This window comes from Pristiophorus japonicus, chromosome 6 (genome assembly GCF_044704955.1).
Source record: "Pristiophorus japonicus isolate sPriJap1 chromosome 6, sPriJap1.hap1, whole genome shotgun sequence".
NCBI classification, from domain to species: Eukaryota; Metazoa; Chordata; class Chondrichthyes; family Pristiophoridae; genus Pristiophorus; species Pristiophorus japonicus.
The window spans coordinates 108,627,773-108,645,359 of record NC_091982.1 but is presented as its reverse complement, the minus strand read 5'-3'; the positions used below and the strand labels follow the sequence as shown (position 1 = coordinate 108,645,359).

The 17,587-nt window shown below is 43.8% G+C and overlaps 1 protein-coding gene across 1 annotated transcript; it reads left to right on the top strand.

Moving 5' to 3' along the window:
- The first annotated feature begins 712 nt into the window (after positions 1-712).
- LOC139265201 (nuclear receptor subfamily 0 group B member 1-like) lies at positions 713-17,334 on the top strand. Its single transcript, XM_070882126.1, has 2 exons — positions 713-1,299; positions 16,918-17,334. Exons 1-2 carry the CDS (start codon positions 765-767, stop codon positions 17,157-17,159), a joined length of 777 nt encoding a protein of 258 aa, XP_070738227.1. The 5' UTR covers positions 713-764; the 3' UTR covers positions 17,160-17,334.
- Positions 17,335-17,587: the final 253 nt, after the last annotated feature.

Below are 17,587 nucleotides of genomic sequence, written 5' to 3'. Positions count from 1 at the left end.
CGCAAAATTCTATAAATCATTAATCGGTGGTCGGACATGTACAGTGTTCAGTTCAGTGACAATTTGATGTTGCACACCTTATTTGTTGGTAGAATGGAAGACATTCTGACAAGCATATTTGTTTCCATCTGCTATTACTTTGAAGTTATTGTATTTTGATGGATGCAAAGTCACGTGACGTGATACAGAAAGCGATTGCATTTTGGGCTGTGAACATGACAAGTGGGTCAACAGTTCAATAGATATTCACTTAGAGAAATGCAGCTTTCCATTGCGATGAGTGATTGCAGTGAATGTGGACAGCAAATGGTTTACAATTTCTCTTTACACAACTTCACATGACTGCATTCAATTGCAAGTGAAAGAGTTAAAAGACTCAAAAAGAAAATGGAGCTGTTTAAATTTAACTAGTGTTAGGGGTTTGAAGGCAACTATTGAATGATCCTACTGAATGGCCTTGAGAAGACTAAAAGCAAACTAGCTCTACACATCACATTGACTATTATATTGCATCACCTTATATTATTCCAGACACAATCCATGCCACTTTTCTGTCTCTGCCTCTGATCCATGCCTGTATTTTCACATAACCACCTCTCCACTATTTCAGTGATAACCTTGGAACTTGCTACAGAGCTGTTCAAGGTTATTTGGCAGCCGGGGTATAAAAGATCTATCAGGGTCTTGTTTCTCGAACATAAACACATAAGCACTGATACTCTCCGCAGCACTGTTGACAAGGGTGCTACTGTCTTCACAGAGCGATGGCGTTCAGTTCTCACTCTGCCCTTCAAAGGAAATGTCACTGTGAAAAGGACAAGATGAATCAAGGCAGCATCCTTTACCACATCCTAAACCACAAGGGACATCAGCATCTACCCACCTGCAGCTGCACGCACGAATCCAAAGAGAAGGTGGCACTAGGATCGCCTTACTTTGCCGGCAAGGCTGCTTCTGAAGTTCTGCTCAAGACTGTGAACTTTATTAAAAACCTGCCCTCCTTTCGGGGGCTGCTGCAGCCGGACCAGCTCCTGCTGCTGGAGAACTGCTGGGCTGCCCTGTTTGTGCTAGGTTTGGCTCAGGAAGGTGTGGATTTCGAAGTGATTGAACCATCAAAAACGAGCATCCTGAAAGAGATTCTAACGAACCAGAAGGGCAAAAGCGTCGATGAGAAAATGATCAACGAGCTGTCAGCTGCAGAAGTACAGGGAGTAAAATCATTCCTAACTAAGTGCTGGAGCATAGACATCAGCACGAAGGAGTATGTGTACTTAAAGGGAATCGTTTTATTCAGCCCAGGTGAGCTATCCTACTAGAGTCCCTGACTCAAGGCTTGATTTTTACTTTTAGTAATCTGGAATGGAAATAATTGAATTGACATTGAGAGTGTGTTGAGATTATTCAGGAAATATGGATTGTGTTGTTGTACTATCAATTAGAAAACAAGAAATTTGTTCATCGTTAAATGGCCACTCTGACAGAAGCACATTTTTGTTTGGCACTGAGAGGTTCAAAATGTGTACAGACTCACAGTGCCAAACTTTTAAGGAAGATGGATTTGTGGTTTAGTGAAAGGGAAGTTAGTGAACCAAGCTAAGGGAGGAAGCTAAACAGGGAAAGCACAGGGCAAAAGATCAGCTTTGCTTCAACTTTCAGTGAAATAGTTTTCTTAGAAATGCTTCTGTTGCAAAAATATTTAAGCTCTGGGCAGGTCTGAAATATTTCTGTACTTCCAAACCTTTTAAGGAATTAAAACCGATGCAGCTCTCAACAACTGCTGACTGAAGTTTAAAAATAATAAAAGTGAATTCAAACACGTCTGAAGCAAGCACAATGACTGGATTAGCATTTCAAACTAAAACAAATCTTTTTGTAATGTTACATAATTAAAAGGCACAGAGAACACAGGAAATTATTATGTGCTCCTTAGTTACAGTTTACTATTGTTTCCAGAAATGTTTGCTTCAGATTTTATGCGCGAGAAAAAGGACAGATCTTTTCATAAATGTGCTGACAGTTCTGATCAACAATGTGTTGTGAAAATTGTTTGATAACGGAACAAAACTGCTTAACCTTGGCAGGAAATGTTGGCCTTCAAAGTTGATTGGCACCTTAGAAGGTTCAGAAACATGCTGGTGTCAGTGATTTCAGCAAAGGCTATATGCAAAATCATGACTGGCAGCTCTTATATTGCATTATGTTATGTCCAATAAATCACTTTGAACCCCGCATATACAGAGGTTACCCCGAGGAGACAAACATCAAGATGAGGTGAACCAGATTAAAAGGACAACTGGATACTATCTGATGTAGCCCATTCTAAGTTTATTTTAACTAGCAGTCTCACCAGGTGCTCTCCAGTGGACTTGCCATTATAGATATGTATATGAACATCAGAACGTACAGGATCAAAGACCACTTGTGGTCCATCTGGTCAGTCCCAATGATCCGTGTTAATTTGTTTTTTTTTGGCGGGGGGAGAAGCATTGGTTGGAACAAAAGTAGGTCATTCTGCCCCTTGGACCTGCTCTGCCATTTAATTAGATCCTGGCTGATCTGTACCCCAACTCCATTTACCTGCACTAGCTCCAAATCCCTTGATACCCTTATACAACAGACATCTAGCGATCTCAATCTTGAACGTTCCAATTGATCCCCAGCATGCAGAGCGTTTTGGGGAAGAACGTTGCATATTTCCACTACCCTTTGTGTGGAAGAATATGAACATAAGAGCATAAGAAATAGGAGCAGGAGTAGGCCATATGGCCCCTCGAGCCTGCTCTGCAATTTAATACGATCATGGCTGATCCGATCATGGACTCAGGTTCACTTCCCTGCCCGCTCCCCATAACCCCTTATTCCCTTACCGGTTAAGTGTCAACAGTTGGGACAATGGAATGAATCCCCCTACGTGAAGTATCTAAACAGTCTTTCTCCGGTTTGACTGTGCTCTTGTATCAGTAAATGGGATAATCGATTGAATCCCTTTCTACATCATCATCATAGGTGGTCCCTCAAACGAGGATGACTTGCTTCCACAAGAGTTCACAGAAGTTTCAATGAAGGATCCGATGTTCTAGTCCCGAACTCCAGTTGAGGGGGTGGAAGATGCCTGTGTGTGAATTTTTTTTAACGTGAGGTGACCGTTGCACATCAGCCACCAGACGGGCTCGACAGAGCTAGGCCTTTATCCAGTGGTAAGAATTAACCAGGACGACTGGAGAATGCTTCACTGGGGAAAGATGTGTCCATATTCCTTAAAATTTTAGTGGCTTGGAAATGTGTCCAGTCCTGCGGGATATGTGAGATTACATTCACACGTGGTCTGAGGGAAGTCCATGTTAGCATTAACCAGGATTGTTTTTTATTGTCCTGGATGGGAACACAGGAAATTCTGTGGACAAAAACACTTAGCCCAACAAGTTTTCCCAGTTTTGGTCCATCTCAGCCCCATGTTTCTACCTTCTCACCGGGTTCCTCAATCCCTCCTTTCTCCTTTCTAACTACTTGGGGCCGAGATTGGCCCTGCCAAAAATGCGGCGCACCTACCGTGTTTTGACTGTATTTACCGCAACAGTAGATGTGTGGTGCGAAATTTCGCTCTTTGGCTTTTTTTTAAAGAGAAGCTCGGTAGTCGGTCACAATGGGGGCAGATGTGCAGTGGAGAGTGGAAGTTCGGTAAGTAGAGGGGTGGAAGTGGGGGCGGGCAAAGTGTCCACCGCTGTCGCTCATCAGCGTAGCGCTGATGACATCATCATGGTGCCGTGTCACCACATCTCTCCCCTTCACTTAAAGGGGAGGGCCGCTGCGAGCTCTGCGAATCTTTAAGTTAGGTCCACTGGGCCTCCAGGGAGGGTTTCAGCCTGGCCAGTGGCCTGGCACCCAAAAAGGGGTGCCCCTGGGTTCGGCCGGGTTGCCAACATGCTGCATGTTGGCGGCCCAGCCGAACCCAGGGACATAATTGACAGCCGACAAAAAAAAATTAGCTCGCCCAAGCACAGAGCTGGACAATGGGACAGGATCTCTGTGGCTGAACTCCTGATATGGGATTTCATTGCATCAAGCTCAGTGGTGGGAGTACGAATTTGGGAAATTATGAAAAAGTTCATAACATTTACTCTTACGATTCTCACTTTCAACTCAAACCGCCTCTAGATTTTAAACTTTTCATCACTGTGAGGTATTCAGAGTTTGAAATTGCCCAAATTCTCAAGGCCCTGAAATCTAATCCTATAGTGATTCCTGTAGAGTGATCCCATACCTGCAGAGTGTTCCCTCACCTGTAGAGTGAACATAAGAACATAAGAAATAGGAGCAGGAGTAGGCCATTAGACTGCTCGAGCCTGCACCACCATTCAACAAGATCATGACTGATCTAATCAGGACTCATCTCCACTTCCCTGCCCGCACCCCATAACCCTTTATTCTCTTATCGCTCAAAAATCTGTCCATCTCCGCTTTAAATATATTCAAAGACCCAGCCTCCACAGCTCTTTGGGGAAAAGAATTTCACAGATTTACAACCCTCTGAGAAGAAGAAATTCCTCCTCATCTCAGTTTTAAATAGGCAGCTCCTTATTTTGAGATTATGTCCCCGAGTTTTAGTTTCTCTGATGAGTGGAAATATCCTCTCTGATCCACCTTATCGAGCACCCTTATATTTTTCGATAAGATCACCTATCATTCTTCTGAACTCCAATGTGTATAGGCCCAACCTACTCAACCTATCTTCATAAGTCAACCCCCTCATAGAAACATAGAAACATAGAAAATAGATGCAGGAGTAGGCCATTTGGCCCTTCGAGCCTGCACCACCATTCAATATGGTCATGGCTGATCATGCAACTTCAATACCCCATTCCTGCTTTCTTTCCATACCCCTTGATCCCTTTAGCTGTAACGGCCACATCTAACTCCCTTTTGTATATATCTAATGAACTGGCCTCAACAACTTTCTGTGGTAGAGAATTCCACAGGCTCACAATTCTCTGACTGAAGCAGTTTCCCCTCATCTCGGTCCTAAATGGCTTATCCCTTATCCTTAGACTGTGACCCTGGTTCTGAACTTCCCTAACATCGGGAACATTCTTCCTGCATCTAACCTGCTAATCCCGTCAGAATTTTATATGTTTCTATGAAGTCCCCTCTCATTCTTCTAAATTTCAGTCGATCCAGTCTTTCTTCATATGCCAGTCCTGCCATCCCGGCAATCAGTCTGGTGAACCTTCGCTGCACTCCCTCAATAGCAAGAATGTCCTTCCTCAGATTGGGAGACCAAAACTGTACACAATATTCAAGGTGTGGCCACCAAGGCCCTGTACAACTGCAGGAAAACCTCCCTGCTTCTATTCACAAATCCTCTTGCTATGAAGGCCAACATGCCATTTGCCTTCTTCAACGCCTGCTGTACCTGCATGCCAACTTTCAATGACTGATGTACCATGATATCCAGGTCTCGTTGCATCTCCCCTTTCCTTAATCTGTCACCATTCAGATAATATTCTGCCTTCCGGTTTTTTCTACCAAAGTGAATAACCTCACATTTATCCACATTATACTGCATCTGCCATGCATTTGCCCACTCACCTAACCTGTCCAAGTCACCCTGCAGCCTCTTAGCATCCTCCTCACAGCTCACACTGCCACCCAGCTTAGTGTCATCTGCAAACTTGGAGATATTACATTCAATTCCTTTGTCTAAATCATTAATGTATATTGTAAAGAGCTGGGGACCCAGCACTGAACCTTGCGGCACCCCACTAGTCAGTGCCTACCATTCTGAATAGGACACGTTTATTACGACTCTTTGTTTCCTGTCTGCCAACCAGTTTTCTATCCACGTCAATACATTACCCCCATGTACCTTAATTTTGCACACTAATCTCTTGTGTGGGACCTTGTCAAAAGCCTTTTGAAAGTCCAAATACACCATATCCACTGGTTCTCCCTTGTCCACTCTATTAGTTACATCCTCAAAAAATTCTAGATTTATCAAGCATGATTTCCCTTTCATAAATCCATGCTGACTTGGACCGATGCTATCATTGCTTTCCAACTGCGCTGCTATTACATCTTTAGTAATTGATTCCAACATTTTCCCCACTACCGATGTCAGGCTAACCAGTCTATAATTCACTGTTTTCTCTCTTCCTCTTTTTTTAAAAAGTGGTGTTACATTAGCTACCCTTCAATCCATAGGAACTGATCCAGAGTCTATAGAATGTTGGAAAATTAACACCAATGCATCCATTATTTCTAGGGCCACTTCCTTAAGTACTGTGGGATGCAGACTATCAGGCCCTGGGGATTTATCGGCCTTCAATCCCATCAATTTCCCGAACTCAATTTCCTGACTAATAAGGATTTCTTTCAGTTCCTCCTTCTCGCAAAACCCTCAGTCCCCGTGTATTTCCGGAAGGTTATTCATGTCTTCCTTAGTGGAGACAGAACCAAAGTATTTGTTCAATTGGTCTGCCATTTCTTTGTTCCCCATTATAAATTCACCTGATTCTGACTGCAAAGGACCTACATTTGCCTTCACTAATCTTTTTCTCCACATATCTATAGAAGCTTTTTCAGTTAGTTTTTATGTTCCCTGCAAGCTTACTCTCATACTTTATTTTACTCCTCCTAATTAAACCCTTTGTCCTCCTCTGCTCAATTCTAAATTTTTTCCAGTCCTCAGGTTTGCTGCTTTTTTTTGCCAATTTATATGCCTCTTCCTTGGATTTAACACTATCCCTAATTTCCCTTGTTCGCCATTGTTGAGCCATCTTCCCCGTTTTATTTTTATGCCAGACAGGGATGTACAATTGTTGAAGTTCATCCATGTGATCTTTAAATGTCCGCCATTGCCTATCCACCATCAACCTTTTAAGTATCATTTCCCAGACTATCCTAGCCAATTCACATCTCATACCATCGAAGTTGTCTTTCTTTATGTTCAGGACCCTAGTCTCTGAATTAACTGTGTCACTCTCCATCTTAATGAAGAATTCTACCATATTATGGTCACTCTTCCCCAAGGGGCCTCGCACAACAAGATTGCTCATTACACAACACCCAGTCTAGGATGACCAGCTTTCTAGTTGGTTCCTCGACATATTGGTCGAGAAAACCATCCCTTATACACTCCAGGAAATCCTCCTCCGTACTGCTTCCAGTTTGGTTAGCCCAATCTATATGCAGATTAAAGTCATCTTCATTGCACGCATCCCTAATTTCCTGTTTGATGCCATCCGCAACCTCACTACTACTTTTGGTGGTCTGTACACAACTCCCATTAGTGTTTTCTGCCCTTTGGTGTTCCGCAGCTCTACCTATACAGATTCCACATCATCCAAGCTAATGTCCATCCTTACTATTATGTTAATCTCCTCTTTAACTAGCAACGCTACCCCATCTCCTCTTCCTTTCTGTCTATCTTTCCTGAATATTGAATACCCCTGGATGTTGAGTTCCCAGCCTTGGTCACCCTGGAGCCATGTCTACCAGTGTCCCTGACTACTATGTGTGTGGGAAGTGTGTCCAGCTGCAGCTCCTGACAGACTGCATGACGGCACTGGAGCTGCGGATGGACTCACTTTGGAGCATGCACGATGCTGAGAATGTTGTGGATAGCACATTTAGTGAGTTGGTCACACCGCAGGTAAGGGTTAGGACAGATAGTGAATGGGTGACCAAGAGACAAGGCAAGAGCAGGAAGGTAGTGCAGGAGTCCCCTGCAGTCATCTCCCTCCAAAACAGATATACCGTTTTGGATACTGTTGGGGGAGATGACTTAGCAGGGGAAGGCACCAGCAGCCAGGTTCATGGCACCGTGGGTGGCTCTGCTGCACAGAAGGGTGGGAAAAAGAGTGGGAGAGCTATAGTGATAGGGGACTCTATTGTAAGGGGGATAGATAGGAGTTTCTGCGGCCGCAACCGAGACTCCAGGATGGTATGTTGCCTCCCTGGTGCAAGGGTCAAAGATGCCTTGGAGCGGCTGCAGAGCATTCTGGAGAGGGAGGGTGAACAGCTAGTTGTCGTGATACATGTAGGTACCAACGATATAGGTAAAAAGCGGGAAGAGGTCCTTCAAGCTGAATTTAGGGAGCTAGGAGTTAAATTAAAAAGTAGGACCTCAAAGGTAGTAATCTCTACCAGTGCTACCAGTGCCACATGCAAATCAGAGTAGAGGGAGCAGGATAGTTAGAATAAATAAGTGGCTTGAGCAGTGGTGCAAGAGGGAGGGATTCAAATTCCTGGGACATTGGAACCAGTTCTGGGGGAAGTGGGACCTTTACAAAAGGGACGGTCTGCACTTGGGCAGGACTGGAACTGATGTCCTGGGGGTAACATTTGCTAATGCAGTTCGGGAGTGTTTAAACTAATATGGCAGGGGGATGGGAACCTATGCAGCGAGATAGGGCGAAATAATATGGAGTCAGAAACAGATGGTAGAAAGGTAAAACGCAATAGTGGAAGGCCGAGTAAACAAAGGCAAGAAACAAAAAGGGCCACACTACATCATAATTCTAAAAGGACAAAGGGTGTTAAAAAAACAAGCCTGAAGGCTTTGTGTCTTAATGCAAGAAGTATCCATAATAAGGTGGATGAATTAACTGTGCAAATAGATGTTAACAGATATGATGCGATTGGGATTACAGAGACGTGGCTCCAGGATAATCAGGGCTGGGAACTCAACATCCATGGTATTCAACATTCAGGAAGGATAGAATAAAAGGAAAAGGAGGTGGGGTAGCATTGCTGGTTAAAGAGGAGATTAATGCAATAGTTAGGAAGGACATTAGCTTGGATGATGTGGAATCTATATGGGTAGAGCTGCAGAACACCAAAGGGAAAAAAACGTTAGTGGGAGTTGTGTACAGACCTCCAAACAGTAGTAGTGATGTTGGGGAGGGCATCAAACAGGAAATTAGGGGTGCATGCAATAAGGGTGCAGCAGTTATCATGGGTGACTTTAATATGCATATAGATTGGGCTAACCAAACTGGAAGCAATACGGTGGAGGAGGATTTCCTGGAGTGAATAAGGGAATGTTTTTCTAGACCAGTATGTCAAGGAACCAACTAGGGGGGAGGCCATCTTAGACCAAGTGTTGTGTAATGAGAGAGGAGTAATGAGCAATCTTGTTGTGCGAGGCCCCTTGGGGAAGAGTGACCATAATATGGTGGAATTCTACATTAGGATGGAGAATGAAACAGTTAATTCAGAGACCATGGTCCAGAACTTAAAGAAGGGTAACTTTGAAGGTATGAGGCGTGAATTGGCTAGGATAGATTGGCGAATGATATTTAAGGGGTTGGCTGTGGATGGGCAATGGCAGACATTTAGAGACCGCATGGATGAACTGCAACAATTGTACATCACTGTCTGACGTAAAAATAAAAAAGGGAAGGCGGCTCAACCGTGGCTATCAAGGGAAATCAGGGATAGTATTAAAGCCAAGGAAGTGGCATAAAAATTGGCAAGAAATAGCAGTGAACCCGGGGACTGGGAGACATTTAGAACTCAGCAGAGGAGGACAAAGGCTTTGATTAGAGCAGGGAAAATGGAGTACGAGAGGAAGCTTGCAGGGAACATTAAGACGGACTGCAAAAGTTTCTTTAGATATGTAACGAGAAAAAGGTTAGTAAAGACAAACGTAGGTCCTCTGCAGTCAGAATCAGGGGAAGTCATGACGGGAAAGAAAGAAATGGCAGACCTATTGAACAAGTACTTTGGTTCGGTATTCACTAAGGAGGACACAAACAACCTTCGGGATATAAAAGGGGTCAGAGGGTCTAGTAAGAAGGAGGAACTGAGGGAAATCCTTATTAGTCGGGAAATTGTGTTGGAGAAATTGATGGGATTGAAGGCCGATAAATCCCCAGGGCCTGATGGACTGCATCCCAGAGTACTTCAGGAGGTGGCCTTGGAAATAGCGGATGCATTGACAGTCATTTTCCAACATTCCATAGACTCTGGATCAGTTCCTATGGAGTGGAGGGTAGCCAATGTAACCCCATTTTTTAAAAAGGAGGGAGAGAGAAAACAGGGAATTATAGACCAGTCAGCCTGACATCGGTAGTGGGTAAAATGAAGGGATCAATTATTAAGGATGTCATAGCAGCGCATTTGGAAAGAGGTGACATGATAGGTCCAAGTCAGCATGGATTTATGAAAGGGAAATCACGCTTGACAAATCTTCTGGAATTTTTTGAGGATGTTTCCAGTAGAGTGGACAAGGGAGAACCAGTTGATGTGGAATATTTGGACTTTCAGAAGGCTTTCGACAAGGTCCCACACAAGAGATTAATGTACAAAGTTAAAGCACATGGGAATGGGGGTAGTTTGTTGACGTGGATTGAGAACTGGTTGGCAGACAGGAAGCAAAGAGTAGGAGTAAATGGGTACTTTTCAGAATGGCAGGCAGTGACAAGTGGGGTCCCGAAAGGTTCTGTGCTGGGGCCCCAGCTGTTTACATTGTACATTAATGATTTAGACGAGGGGATTAAATGTAGTATCTCCAAATTTGCGGATGACACTAAGTTGGGTGGCAGTGTGAGCTGCGAGGAGGATGCTATGAGGCTGCAGAGTGACTTGGATAGGTTAGGTGAGTGGGCAAATGCATGGCAGATGAAGTATAATGTGGATAAATGTGAGTTTATCCACTTTGGTGGTAAAAACAGAGAGACAGACTATTATCTGAATAGTGACAGATTAGGAAAAGGGGAGGTGCAACGAGATCTGGTGTCATGGTACATCAGTCATTGAAGGTTGGCATACAGGTACAGCAGACGGTTAAGAAAGCAAATGGCATGTTGGCCTTCATAGCGAGGGGATTTGAGTACAGGGGCAGGGAGATGTTACTACAGTTGTACAGGGACTTAGTGAGGCCACACCTGGAGTATTGTGTACAGTTTTGGTCTCCTAACTTGAGGAAGGACATTCTTGCTATTGAGGGAGTGCAGCGAAGGTTCACCAGACTGATTCCCGGGATGGCGGGACTGACATATCAAGAAAGATTGGATCAACTGGGCTTGTATTCACTGGAGTTCAGAAGAATGAGAGGGGATCTCATGGAAATGTTTAAAATTCTGATGGGATTAGACAGGTTAGATGCAGGAAGAATGTTCCCAATTTTGGGGAAGTCCAGAACCAGGGGTCACAGTCTAAGGATAAGGGGTAAGCCATTTAGGACCGAGATGAGGAGAAACTTCTTCACCCAGAGAGTGGTGAACCTGTGGAATTCTCTACCACAGAAAGTTGTTGAGGCCAATTCACTAAATATATTCAAAAAGGAGTTAGATGTAGTCCTTACTACTAGGGGGATCAAGGGGTATGGCGAGAAAGCAGGAATGGGATACTGAAGTTGCATGTTCAGCCATGAACTCATCGAATGGTGGTGCAGGCTCGAAGTGCCAAATGGCCTACTCCTGCACCTCATTTCTATGTTTGTATGTTTCTATGTAATCCCAATTACATCATATCCATTAACAACTATCTGCGCAGTTAATTCATTCAGTTTATTACGAAATCTCCTCGCATTGAGACACAGAGCCTTCAGGCTTGTTTTTTTTGACACTCTGTCTTTTTAGAATTTTGCTGTAATGTGGCCCTTTTTGATTTTTGCCTTTTATTTCTCTGCCCTCCACTTTTCCTTATCTCCTTTCTACCTTTTGCTTCTGCCACCATTTAATTCCCTCTGACTCCCTGCATCGATTCTCATCCCCCTGCCATATTAGTTTAAACCCTCCCAACAGCACTAGCAAACACTCACCCTAGGACATCAGTTCCGGTCCTGCCCAGGTACAGACCATCCGGCTTGTACTGATCCCACCTCCCCCAGAACCGGTTCCAATGTCCCAGGAATTTGAATCCCTCCCTCTTGCACCATTCCTCAAGTCATGTATTCATCTTAACTATTCTACTATTTCTACTCTGACTAGCACGTGGCACTGGTAGCAATCCTGGGATTACTACCTTTGAGGTCCTACTTTTTAATTTAACTCCTAGCTCCCTAAATTCAGCTTGTAGGACCTCATCCCATTTTTTACCAATATCGTTGGTACCTATATGCACCACCACAACCCTCCCCCTCCGGAATGCCCTGCAGCCGCTCCGAGACATCCTTGACCCTTGCACCAGGTTAGCAACATACCATCCTGGAGTCTCGATTGTGGCCGCAGAAACGCCTATCTATTCCCCTTACAATAGAATCCCCGACCACTATAGCTCTCCCGCTCTTTTTCCTGCCCTCCTGTGTAGCAGAGCCTCGCATGGTGCCATGAACTTGGCTGCTGCTGCCTTCCCCTGATGAGCCATCTCCCCCAACAGTATCCAAAATGATATATCTGTTTTGGAGGGAGATGACCGCAGTGGACCCCTGCACTACCTTCCTACTCCTGCTCTGCCTGATGGTCATCCATTCCCTATCTGCCTTTGTAATCTTTACCTGCGATGTGACCATCTCTTGAATCAACCTAGTGAACCTTTTCTGAACAGCCTCCAATGCAACTATATCCTTCCTTAAATACAGAGCCCAAAACTGTACACAGTATTTTAGGTGTGGCCTCACCAATACCCTGTACAGTTGTAGCAGGACTTCTCTGCTTTTATACTCTATCCCCCTTGCAATAACGGCCAACATTCAATTTGCTTTCCTGATTATTTGCTGTACCTGCACACTAACTTTTTGTGATTCATGCACAAGGACCCCCAGGTCACTCTGTACTGCAGCACTTTGCAATTTTTCACCATTTAAATTATAACTTGCTTTTCTATTTTTCCTGCCAAATTGGATAACCTCACATGTTTCCACATTTTACTCCATCTGCCAAATTTTTGCCCATTCACTTAGCTTGTCTATATCCCTTTGCAGATTTTTTGTGTCCTCCTCACAATTTGCTTTCCCACCCATCTTTGTATCATCAGCAAACTTGACTCCTTTACTCTTGGTCCTTTCATCCAATTCATTAATATTGATTATAAATAGTTGAGGCCCCAGCACCGATCCCTGCGGCACCCCACTAGTTACTGTTTGCTAACTGGAAAATGACCCATTATCCTGACTCTCTGTTTTCTGTTAGTTAGCCAATCCGCTATCCAATCTAATATATTACCCCCAATCCCGTGAGCTTTTATCTTGTGCAGTTAGCTTTTGTGTGGCACCTTGTTGAATGACTTTTGGAAATCCAAATACACCACATCCACTGGTTCCCCTTTATCCACCCTGCTCGTTACATCCTCAAAGAACTCCAGCAAATTTGTCAAACATGATTTTCCTTTCATAAAACCATGCTGACTCTGCTTGATTGAATTATGCTTTTCCAAATGTCCTGCTACTGCTTCCTTAATAATGGACTCCAGCATTTTCCCAATGGCAGATGTTAGGCTAATTGGTCTAAGGTTTCCTGCTTTCTGTCTGCCAGCTTTTTAAAAAAGGGGCATTACTTTGCGGTTTTCCAATCTGCTGGGACCTCCACTATCTTGGCAGCCACTTCTTTTAGGACCCTAGGATGCAAGCCATCAGGTCCACCTTTCGTTCCATTATTTTACCGAGTACTACTTCTTTAGTGATAGTGATTGTATTAGGTTCCTCCCTCCCACACAGCCTTCGGGACTCATGCTCTCGGCTGCAAAGAACAGTATCTATCCCCATGATGATACTGTCCCCTACCATTAAAACATTTCTTTTTACTTCCATCACTTGAATGGCCCCCTGTACCAGTTGCTCATCCTCCCTGCAGTCCCTGCTCTCGTCCACACAGGGAGTAAGAGCCTCGAACCTGTTGGACAAGAGCAAGGGCTGAAGCTCCTCTATCACTCCATCTTGAGTCCCCATACTTTCCTCACTTGTAGTCACACCCTCCTGTCCCAGATCACGGACCAAATTTGAATTAATGAATCTAATTGGTGTGACTACCTCCTGGTACGCAGCGTCCAAGTAACTCTCCCCCTCCCTGGTGTGGCGCAGTGTCTGCAGCTCGGACTCCAGCTCCTCAATGCGGAGCCAAAGTTCCTCGAGCTACAGACACTTGCTGCAGATGTGGTCACCATGGACCTCAATGGGGTCAACCAGCTCCCACATGCTGCAGCAGAAACACATCTCCTGCCCTGCCTTCCGAATGTATTTATTTAATTAAGTTTTCGAGTTTTGTTTTTAGTCCCAGCTCTTAATTCAAACCAATGCCCCAGAAGAGAGAGAAAAACTCACCAATCAATCACTTCCCTTCTTTCATGTGTAGTCACATTTTGATTTAGGTTCTTCCTATTTCTTGTCTTCAGCTGGGTTGCTGCTGTTTGGCCCTCACTCCCTTTATACCCCGCTGGCCTCTGCTGCTCTTACACCTATAGAGTGATCCCTCAACTGTGGAGTGATCCCTCTCCTGTAGAGTGATTTCTCACCCGTAGAGTGATCCCTCACCCGTAGAGTGATCCCTCACCCGTAGAATGATCCATCACCCGTAGAGTGATGCCTCACCCATAGAGTGATGCCTCACCTGTAGAGTGATCCCACACTGCAATTACAAAGGTATGGACAAAGTTGGTTAAAGTGGAATGGGAAAAATAGATTAAAAGGTCAGACGGTAGATAAGCAGTGGCAGTCATTTAAGAAGATATTTCATAATTCTCAACAAAGATATATTCCATTGAGAAAGAAAGACTCTACGAGAGGACGAGCCACCCATGGCAAACTAAGGAAGTTAAGTATGGTATCAAATTGAAAGAACAGGCATACAATGTTGCGAAGATTAGTGGTAGACTAGAAGATTGGGAAACTTTTCAAAACCAACAAAGATGACTTAAAAAATAATAAAGATGGAGAAAATAGATTATGAGAGTAAACTAGCAGGAAATATAAAAGCAGACAGCAAGAGCCACGCTGCGCCATAACGGAGGAGAGGCTGTGGAGCAGCCAAAATATTGAGGTCTTTTTTCGGCGCGTTTGGAGGCGGGCAGAAACGGCGCCGCTCGAGTGAGGGCACCGGAAAAAGAGATTAGGGAAATTTGGACCCTTTGATAGGTCAAGTTAGTGGGCAAAGATTTGGCAGATGGAGTATAATGTTGGAAAATGTGAGATTATCCACTTTGGTAGGAAGAATAGAAAAGCAAAATATTGTTTAAATGGAGAGGAACTACAGAATGCTGCAGTACAGAAGGATCTAGGGGTCCGCGACATGAAACACAAAAATTTAGCAAGTAATTAGGAAGGTAAATAAAAGGGGGATAGAGTATAAAACTAAGGAAGTCTTGCTACAACTGCATAGGGCGTTGGTGAGAGCACACCTGGATTACTGCGTACAGTTCTGGTCTCCTTATTTAAGGAGGTATTTACTTGCATTGGAGTCAATTAAGAGAAGGTTCACTAGATTGATTCCTGGGATGAAGGAGATGTCTTATGAGGAAAGGTTGAGCAGGTTGGGCCTGTACTCATTGACGTTTAGAAGAATGAGAGATGATCTTTTGAAACATACAAGGTTCTGAGGGGGCTTGACAAGGTAGATGATGAGAGGATGTTTCCCCTCATGGGGGAATCTAGAAGTAGGAGGCATAGTTTCAGAATAAGGGGTCGCCCATTTAAGACGGAGATGAGGAGGAATTTCTTCTCTCAGAGGGTCGGGAATCTTTGGAATTCTCTACCCCGGAGAGCTGTGGAGGCTGGGTCATTGAATATATTAAAGGCTGAGATAGACAGATTTTTGAACCATAAGGGAATCAAGGGTTATGGGGAACATGCAGGAAAGTGGATTTGGGACAAAGATCAGATCAGTCATTCAGCCAATTATCTTATTGAATGGCGGAACAGGCTCGAGGGGCCGTATGGCCTACTCCTCATTATGTTCTTATGTTCGGATGAGCAAGAATGGTGAGTGCAGGTCAAGGGAGGGGCGACTATGATTCCGATAAAGAATTAGATGTAAATAACATCCTTTGAATTTGATCAGTGGTGGAAGGTGTTTTGTTACTGCATTTACAAGCAACATATTTACAGCATTGCTGCCCCTAGTATGTTGAGGAACTCCTTGCCCCATATTGGTGATTTATAACTGGAAGCTCAGTCTGTCTCCACTGGTTTCCCTCGGACAGTTTGAGGAGTCAGTCTAAGGATATTTATTTTCGTGTTCTGGGAATTGTGAATAGCTGTAATAGCCTTGGCAGCTGTGGCTCAGTGGGCAGCACTCTCACCTCTGTAGTCCAAAGGTTGTGGGTTCAAATCCCACTCCAGAAACTTAAGCACAAAATCTTAGCTGATACTTCAGTGCAGTACTGAGGGAGTGCTGCACTGTCAGATGTGTCCATCTTTCAGGTGAAATGTTAAACTGAGGCCCTATCTGCTCTCTGAGGTGGATGTAAAAGATCCCATGGCATTATTTGAAGAAGAGCATGGGCGTTATCCTGGTGACCTGGTCAATATTTATCTTTCAACCAAAATCACTAAAACAGATTATCTGATCATTTATTTAATAGCAGTTTGTGGAACCTTTCTGTGCACAACTTGGCTGCTGCGTTTCCTAAATTACCAACAATGACTACACTTCAAAAGTATTTCATGGGCTGCAAAATGCTTTGGGGGACCTGAGGTCATGAAGGGTGATTAATTAGATGCAAATCTTTCCTTTAGTCTGTAAGGGAATTAAATGCAAGTATGAGATTAAAATCCTCGAATTTTAAAAACATTTGATTTGTTTCAGAGTTGGATGAAGTGATGGCTGTTGCAAGGAGATCAGTATATTACAAGTCTGGCTTTTTATAATATCTCCATTGGGAAATGTGCTAAGCTCAACATATTTCAGAGGGAAGTAATTCTTTTAATGAAAGTCTGTGACACAAATAACTCAGGAATTTGCATAAAATCTTACCTTTGCTTAAATCTTTCAGGATTACCATCTCGAATCCATTGCCCTAATGTTTTTCTGTTTTGTTCTGCAGATGTGTTGGGGCTGCACTCTCCACAATACATCTTGTATCTGCAGCAGGAGGCTGAACGAGCCCTCACTGAATACACCCACTCTGTTCATCTTCAGGACACAACTCGCTTCAGCCAGATACTGCTTGCACTGGCGTCCTTAAAGAGCATCGACGCACCCATCATCACACAACTGTTTTTTCGACCACTGATCGGAAATGTCCAAATGAATGCTTTGCTGATGGAAATGATGTACGCGAGTTAGTCACACAATGCTGTGTGTAACAAAATGTTTACACCATAGACAAGACACTTGTGTTTTTCCTTCTGTTGAAGATGTTAACTTATTCATCACAATTGTGTTTTCTAAATGTTTACATATAAAGTGGTTATGATTATGCCTGAACTGTGCCTAACCTACATAATCTGAAAAGCAGATGGATGCATTAAAGTATATATAATGCTTACCTTTAGTGTATGATTAAAAAAAAACCATTATGGCCTATAAATTTGTTCGGAGAGATTGGGGCTAAAATTCAGCTCAGAGGCTTTCTTCCGACGAATGCCTCCAAACAAAAATTTTGGGGGGAAAGTAACCGGAGGTCCTGGAGGCGCTTTTGATTGCGGTCGGAGGCTTTCATTCCATGCGTAGCGTAAGGGGAGAGAACTCCTTCGTACGTACCGACATGCTGG

Coding starts and splice junctions, on each gene's coding strand:
- LOC139265201 (XM_070882126.1), top strand. CDS start 765: ATGGCGTTCAGTTCTCACTCTGCCCTTCAAAGGAAATGTCACTGTGAA. Junction 1,300..16,917: donor AATCGTTTTATTCAGCCCAG/GTGAGCTATCCT, acceptor TTTGTTCTGCAG/ATGTGTTGGGGCTGCACTCT.